Source organism: Pollachius pollachius (assembly GCF_949987615.1).
Source record: "Pollachius pollachius genome assembly, chromosome: 15".
NCBI classification, from domain to species: Eukaryota; Metazoa; Chordata; class Actinopteri; order Gadiformes; family Gadidae; genus Pollachius; species Pollachius pollachius.
In genome coordinates this window covers 9,261,848-9,276,847 of record NC_136948.1, presented here as the reverse complement: position 1 = coordinate 9,276,847, position 15,000 = coordinate 9,261,848, and the positions used below count along the sequence as shown (strand labels likewise).

Sequence of the window (15,000 nt, the reverse complement as noted above, 5' to 3'; positions counted from 1 at the left end):
TTGGTTTTGTCTGAATACAGAACACCAGGCTTGTCTTTGATAAGGTATTTTAGGACTCAACACCATTTGTTGAGTTTAAGATGAACCCCACATCCAGGGGACCGGTCAGGCCATTTAGGGACCCCCATAGGAGGTCCTTGTTGCCCGCCATGTCTCCTGCCTCAGTGAAGGGGCAGCCAACAAACTGGCCAAGCGAATCAGGAGACTCCTGCCGTGTCCGGAGTACCCCACAAGACGGGATGACCACTCTGAGATCCTCTCCTAAGTACCTCCAGTTGACTTTGTTTCTGGTTACCTAAGCAAAAAATAAAGAAAGATGTACCTCTAATTTCTTCATTAATTAGTTGGATGCTGTGGTATAAGGTAACCTCACTCTTCTGATTTTATTTTAGACGGTGGTTTCATTATATGGAATACAAAATGACTCCTCTTCTATTCAGTTCAAACAGTTAGGCTCTAGGCCTGGATGTGTCGATGGTGTACCTTTAAAACCAATGCTTTTAAAATAAAGCTAATTACTCAGGAGGCAACATCACTGCATAGGTAAAACATTGATGGAAGCAACATGTGTGTCCACTGTCAATCTTGTTCTTTAAAAATAATTGTTTTAGGATAAATAGATAATATAAAAAATATCCTCCCCGTTCATTTTAGATTTCCAAAGGGCCACACAAACGGGCGCAGACCAAAATACCTCTGGACGCAATTGGATAGGCCTTCATGCATTTGTCTGTTCTGTTTTTAGTAAAAATATAATACATGCAATACAGTCTATTTTATTGAATAGACTGTATATTATTTAATAACAGCGTAGTGAACAGACTGTTGTACAGCGGCAGCAGCCATCTCTGTTGTTGTTGAAATGTCTATGGAGTGCCCCGTGCCATCTGTTTAACCCGCCTCATGTTAGATAAACGGTTGTGATTGGTCGGTCTATTTCGTACCCATGCAACAAAAAATGTTGTATGGGAGGGGGTCAGACCTTATCTGCAGAGCAAATTAAACACTGAGCTTGTGAGATTTGTGATGGTTGGTTCCCAGGCTAGGGGAACAAGACATTATTAATAAGACTAAAGCATATAAACCTATTCTAATAGTACCCCAAAATGAATTTATTATCCCAAAAAAGCCAAACCTCCGTGATTGTGTATTATTACTTTTATGAATTGATTTCACTGACCTGGATCTGAACTGCCTCAGGAAACCAAAACTCAAAGTGGTTGTGGCTGAAATGGTTTTGTACTGTAAACTGTGGTAGCTTATTATTGACTGTTGTCTGTTGTTCATTGAGCTACAAAGAGACGTGGTGTTGCTGGTGCTTATTTGAAGTGAATTAAATGAATAATCTTAGCTAATGAGCAGCAATAGCGGTAGAACAGCAAGTGATCATACATGTATACACACAGGTACGCACACACGTAACAACACAAACGCACACACTCAAGGTATCAATAGCATTCAAACAATACACCCTTGATCTTTGCCCTTTTGACATCCTAATTCACTCCCCCCTCTTCTTCCCCATTGTTACATTCTTCTGTTGTCCTCCATTATGTGATGTCTGCTCTGCTGTTTGAATGACTCTTTAATCATCCCTGTCTCTCCGGTCCCTCCTAAAGTTCAGCCCATCAGAAGTGTGCAGTCCATTCTCTTTTGTATTGTCTATTTGGTTGAGCTATTTTTTTCAATAATGTCACAGATCTTTATCAGTTATTTTATTTTAATGTATTTTTGGCACATGATTGTTGGACTGTATGACAACAATTGTACTTTCCTGTCCACCAGATTTCTTATCTCCTCTAAACTCATGTTATACATTGTCAGTTTATCAGTTTAGTCATATGTGGCTGCCTGTAGGCAAACTAAGCAACTTTTTTTATCATTCTTGACATATTCATTATTTCTGATTGAATGGAATATATACTAAGGCATGTCAGACTGTATGACCAGGAACTACTACAACTTTTACCGTAGTTATGTTCGCCATTGGTGAAAAATTTACAGGAAGTTGAAGTTGGTTCAGAAGCAGACGCTAGTCATATAGATTCACCTCTGTCTGTCCGTCTGTGGGCCGCAGACAGGGCTGGTCTGGGGTCAGGGGTCAGGTAGCAAAGGGAGAAGTGGTGAGGATGAGTGCAGGAAGCAGGGGAGGATTGGAAGAAGAATGGGGGGAGAGACTGGTGGGCTTGGGTGTTGGTGGGTCGTAAAGCTGGCAGGTCGTTCATCACACTCTGTCCCTCGTCTGGCCCCTGGTGATGCATCTCCCAGACACACAGCATCGATCTGGAGAAATGGCCCAGTACTCCTCCACAGGAGAGTGAGAGAGAGAGAGAGAGCAATAAAAGCCAAAGCATCTTCTTAATGATGAAATTTCATAAATTACTATTACGTACAGAGATGGTTGTTGTCACCTTGTGTGAAGGTTAGACGTGTGTGTGTGTATGCATGTCTGTTTGCCTCTGTGTGTTATGTAGGTGTTTGTGTCTCCACATGTCTGCGTATGTGTAATTGTGTGTGCGAGTGTGTGTGTGTGTGTGTGTGTGTGTGTGTGTGTGTGTGTGTGTGTGTTTGTGTGTGTGTATGTGTGTGTTCCAGGGTTAATGTGTCTTAAGGTCAAGTGTACGTGAGGTCAGGGGTCATGTTATCAGTACAAACGGGACGCCCTGAATAACAGCATGGTCCGGAATGGGTGATGTGTAGAGAGTGGTGAGACACGTCTGTACATCACAGGGGAGGCAGGCTGCTGGCAGTTGAAGGCTCCATGTGCCTGAATACATGAGAGTTGGACTGAAGAAGGCTGTCTTAATGTATGCCTAAGAGAGAGAATCTTGAATTATTTAGTACTTTAAGGCTAGATGTTCTTCCTGTGATGACGCGATTTAAATCAAAGTATGTTGTATGTGTGTGTGTGTTTGTGTGTGTGTCTGTGTGTCTGTTGGTTCTTTGTGTTTGTGTGTGTATGTGTGTTTGTGTGTGTATGTTTCTTTGTGTGTGTGTTTGTGTGTACATGTGGTAAGCCTACAGCTGAAGTACTTTCCCTTGGTCTCCCTCTTTTGTGTAAGACAGATAAGAGACAGACAATGAGAAAGAGAGGGAGATAGAAAGAGAAAGAGAGAGAGAGAGGTCGAGAGCGGAATGACGAGCAAGGAGACGTTGCTGTAGGGTCCCGAGGCTACGGAGTCCCATCTGTCGGTCTAAGAACAGTCTTTTCTGAGACTCTTTCTGTCACTCCCTTCATTTAAAGGTACACATCTGGTGTCCCACACAACCCATTCATAGCTCCTTCCCCAACCCTCTCTTCTCTTCAGCAGCATCTCCTCCACTCAGCCGATGGGGTTTTGCGGTGGTGGCAGGGGCCTGTGTGTGTTGTGTGTGTGTGTGCGTGCGTGTGTGTATGTCTGTGTATTCGCCTGTGTGTGTGCGTGCGTGTATTGATGCATTATGCCTTTATTTACCTTGAATGAATTCAATAAAGTTAGCATATGGGTAGTGAATGCCTAGTGCTGCTCCTAAGGGTTTCTGTGTCTGCTTGAACTGAGACTCGCATTCCTGCACTGAACAGGAACATCCAGGGCACTGAGGTGTCACTCAAAAACTCATCAGCCAATTAGGACGAACCCCAGAAAAAACCTGTCCATGTGAGAGATTTGGGTCAGAACTGTAAATATAAAGTCAGGCAGCGCAATTGAGAGAGCTGGACGCGTATACGCAGCACCGACCGTGAGGGGAGAAGTGATGAATGTAAAAGACTAAGTTAACGCCAAATAATTAATTTGCAAGTCTTACGTTTTACTTTTGAGATGCTCTATTTTATTCACTTTCATATTCTTATTTTCTTTTCATCTTTAAGAAGTTTGATTAGATTTACACAAATCGGATTCCAAAGGACTACTAGATCCAAAATGAAGAGTTATATAATTGGTTGTTCTGCGGCAATGCAATTATAAGTCATTAAATTCAGTTCTGTTTCCATCAAACGCAGTTTAAGACACTGATACACTTAGTTGGCTTACTTACCATAGATATCAAGTATCTGTTGAAGTTTATTATGGCTTAATAAAGATTAAGGCTTCTTCTCCTTGCCCCTTTTCCTCTTCCATGCATTCTGTAAACTTTTCCCCTCTTCCGCTCCTGTGCTTGACCCCCAGCTACTGAGGGGCTAGGGGTCATAGGCCACTGGTACTGTGGGAGGGGGTTTTGTCTCTGAGGATCTGCCTAGGCATCACAAACTTCCGCTGAACCTGTTTCTGACATTAGCGCATACACAAAGGCACACACACACACACACACACACACACACACACACACACACACACACACACACACACACACACACACACACACACACACACACGTACACATGAACAGAGGCACGCTTTTATGTGCCCATATCCGCATATAGAAAACTACACACACTCTCCACTGTTGCGTTCCTTTGGTTCATATGGCCATATGTTATAGCGTGTAACCCCCCCCCACCTCACCACCAATACATCTGCTTGTGGCAGACTGAACAGTCAGGGTCAGTGCACATTTAAGGACCTACAGGCTGCCACTAACAGTGTGTTGTTATTGTCTTCTCGTTGCTGAACATTGCTTTAAAACACTACTTCACCCTCATAGAGTTTTCATAGAGTTTGACTAAATTCATTGTGTGTGCTTGTGTGCTTGTGTGCGTGTGTGTGTGTGTGTGTTCCAGGGGGCCCGTGTGTGGGTCCGGGAAAAGGAACAGCTGGTGCCCTCCACAGTCAACTCCTGCGGAGATGGAACCCTGGTTGTCACCACGGACTATGGCGAGGTAAGGGACACTCTTGTATGTTTCCTTTACAGGTCTACAGGTGGACATACATCATCCATTGGCTCTCGAACCCAGACCCTTCCGGCTGAGAGTCAAACACCCTTATCACTAGACCATCATTCCTCCATGAATACCATCCTTCATTCAGTTGCTGCTTTCAATTACTGATTAAAACCATATTGGAGATGGTTAGAATAACAAGTTCTAAGGTAGGCAGCCAAACAGTTATTGATGAATAAATTAGCAATCTCTCTCAACTTCCAAGGATAAGGATAAAGAGTGTAACGGTAGTGCATATCAACACATGGAAATAATGGAATAGGATGTTTTAATGTAATAATCGGAGTGTGTGTTTGTGTTTGTGTGTTTTACAATGTCCCTTCTCTAATATAGATTATACACATCAGACACACACACATATGCACAGACACATGCAAGCACAAACACACACACCTCTCTTCCTCTCCATCTCTCTCTCTGACTCTCTCTCTGACTCTCTCTCTCTCTCTCTCTCTCGTTCTCTCTTTCTCCCTCTTCCTCTTCCTCCCTCTCCCTCGCCCTCAAATGGGTACTGCTTAATGCTCTTTTTTGAATGCTGTTATAGGGAGCCTGTAGCGGCCATGCTCACATGCGCTCCAGTTGGCAGTATTTAGCTGGCGCTAATAATAGACCTGTTTCCCTGGCCCCGTTTAAACAGCCTCAATCCTCCCTCTGGTCCCCCAAAGCACGTCCTCATCCAAGCTAATGCGCTAGGCTAACACCACCACATACAGGTCACATGCATGAGAATTTATGTCTCATGATGTCTGGGTTTTGAACTAGCCCTCGCACAAATCTCGCCCTGGACATCTGGTCTGGTGTTTTGGTTCATTGAGAACTAAAACATGTGTTTCTGGCTCTAGAGTGTCTGTATGTAGATGATGTGGATTTCTTTGGGCTTTGACACTTTGACCCTAGTCTGTCTTTCCCTATTCCCTTTGCTCCTGCTGTTACAGTTTAATGTACACCTTGCATCCTGTAGCTCGGCGGGATGTGGTGAATATTTGATAGGGGAGTGGGCAGGTCACTTGTGGGGGAGGTGTTTGAGGCTCCTGTTATAACAGGACCTGGAACAGGACCTCCCCTCACTCCATTCGATTTGACCTTCTAGTTCGTTTTCAAATTGTATTTGTTGTTATATATAATTAAGACTAATGACAGAGAGCCCCACCTTCAACCAGCCAATAGTCAATGAAGATAATGAGCTTGTCATTGATTATTACCCACTGAGCCTTCTGACACCGTCTCTCCCCGTCTTCCTCTCCAACCCTCGTCTTCTGTTCCATCCCCCTGTGTGTCTAGTAAGCACAAAGCCATGGCCCAGTTCACTGTGATCATAACCGAGTTATTCATACGCGTAAAACTACAGCTGTGTGCAACACGCTGCATTAATCATCATCAACTCCTTCTCTCAATGTTGTCCGCTGCGTTTGTTATATACATCCCATAATTTCTCGCTACTAAGCGGGGATGTTGCAGTCATACAGCCGTGCACACTGCTTATTCTAGAATGGGCCGTGATGGCATGAGATGAAGTGAAAGTTGTTAGATACCGTCAGCATAACTAGGTCAGTGCAGTATCAACGAGCAAGATCTGGATGAATCAAGGCTGAAGGCTTCGACATGAAGGCCATGTGAACAAGTTGTCTGGCTTAAAGGGGGCCTGGACTGGTTACCATGGATATTCAGAGTCAATGTTACTACACACACACATACATACACACACACACACACACACACACACACACACACACACACACACACACACACACACACACACACACATGTATAGGTCACTGCAAGTGTATGCATGCATACAGAAACACACACACACACACACACACACACACACACACACACACACACACGCACACACACAGACAAACACAGGTTACATGTGTAATGAGTCAGGCAAGAGTAGTGTGACCTGGATTTTAAGAGAGGGAATCTTTAGCAAGAGCTCACGCGATGACAGAACATGCTGCAGGGACATATTACAAATGTTGAAGATGCATAGCCACATTCAGACAGGCCCATTCACAAAAACGCACACACACACACACACACACACACACACACACACACACACACACACACACACACTCACACACACACACACACACACACACACACACACACACACACATATAAACGCACGCAAAAGCACAAACCACACACACACAAAGATGCACCCCTCTCTCTTTAAATCCCCCTCTATATCTTCCCCTCTATATCTTCCTCTTGACCTTTCTCTCTCTCTCTCTCTGCCTCTCTCTCCCTCTCTACCACTCTCATTCATCCTTATCGGAGCTGATAATGGCCTAAACCATTTCTCCCCATGCGGGGGTCTTATCTTGAAGGGGTTAGGAGTACAAGGGCAGAAGATGAAATGGGCCACAGATGCAGCTACAGAGCATGTTATGCTCTGTAGCTGCACATCATCCTGTTCTCACCTGGATAACGGGGGACAGGACAGGGTCATGTTCCACATCACATATCGCATTCTTTCTCATGGGAACACACACATTCACACAAGTAGATGTGTGTGTGTGTGTGTGTGTGTGTGTGTGTGTGTGTGTGTGTGTGTGTGTGTGTGTGTGTGTGTGTGTGTGTGTGTGTGTGTGTGTGTGAGACATATGGTGGATTCTTAATCCTGAGGTGATTACGATGAGTGTAACGAGTGCATGTATTCGTAATCTAACCCCTCACCATGGCTGTATTAACACCATGCTCCACAGGACACCTCTGAAGGGGTTGCTTGAGGTGGAAGGGTGTATACATGGGATGCGCTGAAGGTATTTAGTCTAATGTGTTCTCGATGTGTTCCTACAACATTTCAGGGGACTTTGACGTTGTGTAAGCCGCATTACCGCTACCTCATGCCGTCGTGCGGCATGAGGTCCTGTGGTATTTGCTGTACTTTTGCTGTAATCTGAATTGAGGTCAGATTACAGTCGCTGTCGGACCTGATGTGAGCGGGCCAAAGCCACCCCCCAGGTCAGTGGGTCGAAGTGCAGGTTTGTGCCCTGGGATACCAAACCCTACTAGCCAGTTAGTAGCTCTGCGGCTGGTTCTGACTCTTTCTTTTTATGTAGGTCACTGTGCCTACAGCTCGCTCTACCTCTTTCTCCCAACCTCTCTCTTCACTCTATATTTATATCCCTCTCTCTTTTTTTTCTTTCTCCCTCCTTCTATCGCTCTTCTATCCTCACACACTAATTTTCTCAGCGTTCTAATGTAGTTCTCGCATCCATTCTCTTCCCTAAAATGAATACTTGATATTATTAAAGTTATTACTGAGCCTGACTTTAGAGGAAGTGTAGCCAGAGGGTCCTGTCAGAAAGGAGAGTGCAGTGTTCATGAAGGTGTGTTTGTGTGCGTGTGTGTGTGTGTGTGTGTGTGTGTGTGTGTGTGTGTGTGGGTGTGTGAGCATGTGCGCATGTGTGCTTGTGTGTGTGTAGGTGTGTGTGTTTATGTAGGTGTGTATGTGTGTGTGTGTGTGTGTGTGTGTGTGTGTGTGTGTGTGTGTGTGTGTGTGTGTGTGTGTGTGTGTGTGTGTGTGTGGGTGTGTGTGTCTGTGTGTCTGTGTGTCTGTCTGGGTGTATGTAGATCAACCCCCGGACATCTTCAATGTATTTTAATGAAGAGTTTGTTCCTGTTCCATGGACAGTTCTGAACTTCTCCTTAAGTGCTCTTCAAGATCTCCTCTTCTCCTTTAAATTGAGTTCAAGGACCCTGACAGAGAAATTGAGTAACTGAAGTAACTCTTGAGCCTAAAGCAGCAACTGCGTGGCCCATAGAAGATGAGAAATTTGTCTTGGTTTCATTCAGGATCCTACAAATTCATCTGCTCATTTTGTAAACCATTTGGTAATTTAGCAGATGCCTTTATCTCAGACTTATCCGAGAGTCAGAATGAATGTTAGATACTGTACATATCATTTTGAACAGGGGTTAGGCCCCTGGCTCCAACATGGCTACAGGTTACACTTCGGACTTTGGGGTGCAAACTCAGAATTGTTTTACTCGGAATTCGAACACCTTATCACTAGAATTATCCTGCCCCTCCACACGTTTTGTTTTTACCATTTACTTATTTTTAATTCATATTTTTATACATCGCATAAAATGTGAGACACATTTTGGATTCTCAGTCTCTTATTCTTATAAGCACTTCCCTAAGAACCAACTCCACATATGATACGCCCTCCCGACGTTTGTCACAGGGCTTTGTTAAGTCGGGCTGTAATTAGCGTGAGATCCTTGAGAGGACACTGATTAAAAGGCTTACCCCCCAGTTCAAAGCACTCTGCCAGGGTATCTCTCTCTCTCTCTCTCTCTCCTACCCCCCTCTGTGTGCAGCCGTATCTCCCCTCCAACCCAACTGGCTCTGGGATGCAGAGGAGGGTTGCACTTGTCTTTGAGATCAAATTGAAGGATTCTCTGAAGTCTTCCATTACACAGAGATGCAGAGAGGGCAACTTGGCAATGGAGGACTCGTTTCCGGATGTGTTTGTGTGTGTGTGCGCATGCATGTGTATCAGTTTGTGTGGGGGAGCTGGTTTTGTACTTTTAAAATGTTATATATCTCAGGTGGAAGGTGGAAATAGGAGGTGAAGAAGGAAGTTGGGAAAGGTATAAAACAACAGTAGAGAGAGAAAAAGAGAGAGAGAGGGAGAGAGAGAGAGAGAGAGAGAGAGAGAGAGAGAGAGAGAGCGGTTTGGGGAAGGTGGTCTACTACTACCCAGATGCAGAGAGAGATTATTACCCAACTGGAAACAGGTCAAATAATTAACGCTTGAACCAGCACGGTTCCTAAACTAACTTCAAGTCAATAATAACTAAGAATATAGTAAATACTAAGAGACAAAATGCGAGAAGAGGGACTTCACCACTAGAGAACTGCAGATTTGCAAATTGGCAACTTGTGAGGAGCAGAGGGTATATTTATGAGGCATGGAAGATCCTTATAAATTACTTCCCGGAGCGGTGCAAGGGAGAGGGAACAGAGAGAGAGAGGGAGAGAGAGGGAGAGAGAGGAAGAGAGAGGGAGAGAGAGGGAGAGAGAGGGAGAGAGAGGGAGAGGGAGAGAGAGGGAGAGACGGAGAGAGAGAGAGAGATGAGTGTGTGTGCGAGATGAGGGCGTGTGTTAAGTTCAAAAGGAGTCAGGAATAAAGAGGACTCGTGCACAGGGAAGAAAAGAAGAAAAAAAGAGGGCTACTAAAATTAATGTAGAAGCATAAATAACACAAGCCATGTACTGTGTGTGTGTGTTTGTGAGTATGTTTGTTTGTGTGCGTGTGAGGGTGTATGGGAACCCGTGTGTGTGTTTCTGCATGCATGTGTGTAGATTAATTTATCAATCCTGCATTGCCCTTTGTATGACTCATGTCAGGATTAAAGCCCAGACTAGTAGTCTTGGAGTAGAGGGTCAACAAACCAACAATGTCATCCACACGTAAAATACACATCATGAGAAAGCTCTATTGAATGAGTTGAACACACCACATGATGCCTGATGCTTTGGTACTAGGGTGTAGATCAGGGGTCCCACCCAGGTATGGCCAATCACAATTTTCTTCTCTTTGTTATATTATCCCCTTTAGCAAGCAAATATTAGTTATTTCAACACAGCGAATGCACTTGTCCAACACCAGCGGTGCATGCTGGGTAAGAGCAGGGAAAAACTATGCGAGGGAAGACTATTGTATTGGATTGTATTTTTGGTTTTTGTTGCATAACCGCTAACCAGGTGAAAGCTGTCATTAAGTTAATTGTGTACAGTGTTCGGAAAAATCCTAAAAAGTGCTTGCACTTACCATGCACTTAGCCAGCTAATGGAACGTATCTGTGTTGAGCTCATTAAGTTGGCTAAAAATACTGGGTTCACAATAGGACGACATGTTATACAACAATATTTCAAGTTCAAATACTTTGGTCACATACCCAGCATACACGCTAAGCAGTACTTCACAGTATTTCACAGGAGCAACCAGTAACTCGGCTTCACATCATCAGCACTTCCCATACTTTCTCACCATGCTGTCTTCTGTTCATAATGCTGAGCAAGATCGTTCAGAGTTCTTTACCATTATAACATCTTATAATTATCACGTCTGAAGTGAACACCTTTTAGAAACAGCCTTGTACTTTATAGAGCAGGATAAGATGTGAAATAAGGACCCTGAGTGGGGCAGAGGCGAGTGAAACATTGATTGAATCGGTAATAAACAGCAATAAAATCAGGGCCAGGACTGCTGAGTAGTGATTAACAGTGTGACAGCAGTTCTCACTCTCCCCCGAGGACACTTATCCAGCTCTGTCATCCTGCAGAGGTCATCAGATGAGAGACGGTGTTTGAGGGTTGTTTGTTTAGGAAGCATGACTTCTGGATGCATGGAGAATAAAGAGTCTGCCTCCTCTGATAGTTTCAACAGCCTTAACACATATGCATGCACACGCGCACACACACACACACACACACATACACACACACACCCACACCCACACACACACACACACACACACACACACACACACACACACACAAGCACTAATATGCACATACACACAAACACTAACACATACACACACACACACACACACTCACACATGCACATGCACTAACATGAACACACACACACACACACACCCACACACACACACACACACACACACACACACGCACACACACACTCACACATGCACATGCACTAACATGAACACACACACACACACATACACACACACACACACACACACACACACACACACACACACGTCTCTGCTACTATTGTTAGACTGCAGGACTTGGCTATGAAGAATATGCACAGCCTTTATACGTTGATAAATTGACAGGGCTTAACTATGCTACTCAGTATGGTGTGTGTGTGTGTGTGTGTGTCTGCAACCTGAATAAGCTTGTCTTGCAGATGGGTGAGCAGTGTATCTGGTTGCTTCTGTCCGTTCTTCTTTGTAATTTCTCTCTCTCTCTCTTTTCCTACAGCTTTCTCTCTTTCTGTAGCTCTCTCTCTCTACTACTACTACCCACGCAGGGGTGTCGCCTCATGCTCTCTGTTCTCCTGTTGCCATGGTGACGGGTGGCATAGAAGCGAGATGAGGAGAGACCTAACGCTTGGTGGTTTCATTTATTTAAAATGTTCATCAAGTATTCTCTTAGGCTCCGTATGGATTTGAGTGGACATTCCTCCACTCTGATCGTTGGCCTTTGGCCACACACACAATCATTACAAAAGTAATGGCCAATCATGTTTTGCAGTTTCCAACTGAAAAAACAAGAAACTATTCCACGTTGATATTAACTGGTGTGATTATAATTCAACGTGATGGAAGTCTACAGAGCATGTATATTGTAACGTCCCAACGAATAACGACTTTGGAAGCATAGGAGCATAGGAATGTGATTGGTAATAATAGCATTTTGATCATTGGCTAATAATTATCCTGAAATGATTTGTTTTATGGGAAGACATTTTTGAAACTGAAATTTGAAACTGCCACAGCGTTTGTTGAGATTTAATTAGCGTAGCTAACAGTTTATTTTGTATTTTTATGGGATACTATGGTCTCTCTATGCATTGCAAAATGGAGGAAATTCCATTATGCATTCTGATGTACAAACCCAATATCCAAATGATGCCGTCTGTCCAAACTGCTGCCTGTCTGTCTGCCATCCAGCCATTCTGTCTGTCTATAACTCATTCCTGCATGTCTGAGGCCTGTGCCTGTGCCCTGGGCCGGCTCAGCAGGTAGGCTGCTGGTTCGATCCTCGACTCCTCCCAGCTGTGTCCAGGTGTCACTGAGCAAGACGCCTCACCCTCACTGCTCTGGGCAAAGAAGTGTGGCCTCCCCTGTCTGTATAAGCCATGAAAAGCAATCATGATGGTAACCCATCCTTACTCACAAGGAGACTCGACTTCCTCTCCTTTCCTTCCCTATGCCTGTGTGTGGGTCTTGTTGACTGTGATGGCTGTAGTAGTAAAGCACTCTCCCCTTGTGCCCAGGTGCTGTACCTGCAGACTGCGGAGGTGACCCGGGAGCGGGTGTACGCCATGCACCCCAGCAGCAATGAGGGCGTGGAGGACATGTCCTGCCTGGCCGAGCTGCACGAGGCCGCCATCATGCACAACCTGCACCAGCGCTACAAGAAGGACAGCATTTATGTGAGTGTGTGTGGGGGATAGTATTAGGACAGCCTATAGAGGTGAGGTTGTTCCACTCCCAGCCGAAGGGTGAGTCTACATGTTGGCATCCTTTAGGGAGACGCCCGGGCCTAGAACCTACTTGCTCCTTAATGTGTATTATCTGTCACAAGGTGTAACATTAACAAGCTTATCCCTTCAAATAACCTTAACATAGCTGTAGTCAATGCTCATTAATAGTGATTTTAACAATGTGATCAATAAAATCACATCCAATGACTGATGTATTCCAAAGGGTAAAAAATGCTGGAGAGGAAGTACCTCTCTTTGTTTACAAGAATTGTACGCCTCCGAGCCAGCGGAGCTACACATAGTTGCACAGTCGTTTAGAGTGGACAGAACACTTTCATGAGAGAGACAGAGAGACAGAGATAGGTGGGATAGGTAAAGCGTCACAGCTACACCTTGTTTCGATGGACACGCTGTCTGATAAAATCTTACCGTGTGTGTGGGTGTGTGTGTGTGTGTGTGTGTGTGTGTGTGTGTTCGTGTGTGTGTGTGTGTTTTCATGTGTGTGTGTTTGTGTGACGGCTTGGTGAGCAACAGGGGAAATAGGAAGGCAAAAGTCTGGGTAGGACGAATGGTCTTTACGAGAAAATAGGTCGGTACACAAGAAATCATTTGACGATTAAGGCAAACGATCCGGCAGGGAGAACACAAAGACGTAGTCGGGACTAAACAAGCAACAATCAGAAAACTGGGAACCGTAATAATGACTAAGAAAATGCTGGGACGCTTGAAGCAAAGAACAAAGACGAACTGGCACAGAGGAAGGGAAACACGCTGACTAAATAAACTTGGAGGGGAATGTTAATGAGGGACAGGTAAAAACAATCAAGGTGAGTGAGGACAATTTAGAGATGTGAGAAACACAAGGACAGGGAGTGGAGTAATCAATTTCGGAGGGCGAGATGTGACGGTGTGTAACCCAGTGTGTGTGAGTGCATGCGCCATGTGCTCCTATACTGTGCATCGCTGCCTGTTTCTAATGGTCCGCTATCTCTTCCAGTAACCTTGCCTTGGATGGAGGCTTTTAGAGGGAGAAACACAATGTTTTTTATCTAGTCTCTTTGCTGTAAGTGGCTGTGGAGCTACATAGGGTACTAACAAAGTCAAGGACACTGGCAGAGAGAGAGAGAGAGAGAGAGAGAGAGAGAGAGAGAGAGAGAGGGGAGAGAGAGAGAGAGAGAGAGAGAGAGAGAGAGAGAGAGAGAGAGAGAGAGAGTGATGGTGATCTGAACAGAGGGTTCCTTCCTTTATTTTTGAGCAAAGATACTGTTAGAATGTCCTGTGGTAGCAATCCTATTAATGCAGAATAACATCAACAACAACACAGTGAATAACACCAAGAATGAAAGACAGAGAATGGTGGTCCACACTTGCCCACATTAATACGAAATAAGAGTGTTACACATGTCCTCCTCTTACACAAGAGTGGAAACATTAGCCAGAATCCGTTGCTGTAGAACTACGTCACCCAGCCTGCCTCTGGGGTTGCTGAGAGACTAACCATGTACTTGCCCCATAACTAATTTTGATGTTCACAAAATCTGATAAAAAGTTCAGATAAAAAATCGTTTTTTCTAACAACTCAAAGGAGATAATACACCAGGAACATTTGGAGAGGATCACACTTAAAATACAAGCTCAGCCAAATAGTTCATCATTTGATGGTAGTTAACAGCCCTCGTGATGAAAAAAATAGGGAATCCTTTCTACAGACATTAGTTATAAAAGGGAAGGACCTAATCTATATAATGAAATATTGTCTGAACAGGAATTACTCTAAGGTGATCACGAACCAACCAATTGTGTGAGCATTCTGTGTGTGTGTGTGTGTGTGTGTGTGTGTGTGTGTGTGTGTTTGTGTGAGCACACATGCATTCCTCATCTTACAGCAATGGAATGATGCATCGGAGGAGCACACATAGTTTGCTAGGT

General features: G+C 44.4%; 1 protein-coding gene across 1 annotated transcript in view; it reads left to right on the top strand.

Moving 5' to 3' along the window:
* The window catches only part of myo10l1 (myosin X, like 1), a gene marked incomplete at both ends in the record, with an annotated part of 41,807 nt that overhangs the window by 4,913 nt on the left and 21,894 nt on the right, over positions 1-15,000 (top strand). Inside the window, 2 exons of the mRNA XM_079752256.1 lie at positions 4,700-4,798; positions 12,862-13,020. Coding sequence (XP_079608382.1) covers positions 4,700-4,798; positions 12,862-13,020 — 258 coding nt within the window. The remainder of the gene's footprint in view (positions 1-4,699; positions 4,799-12,861; positions 13,021-15,000) is intronic.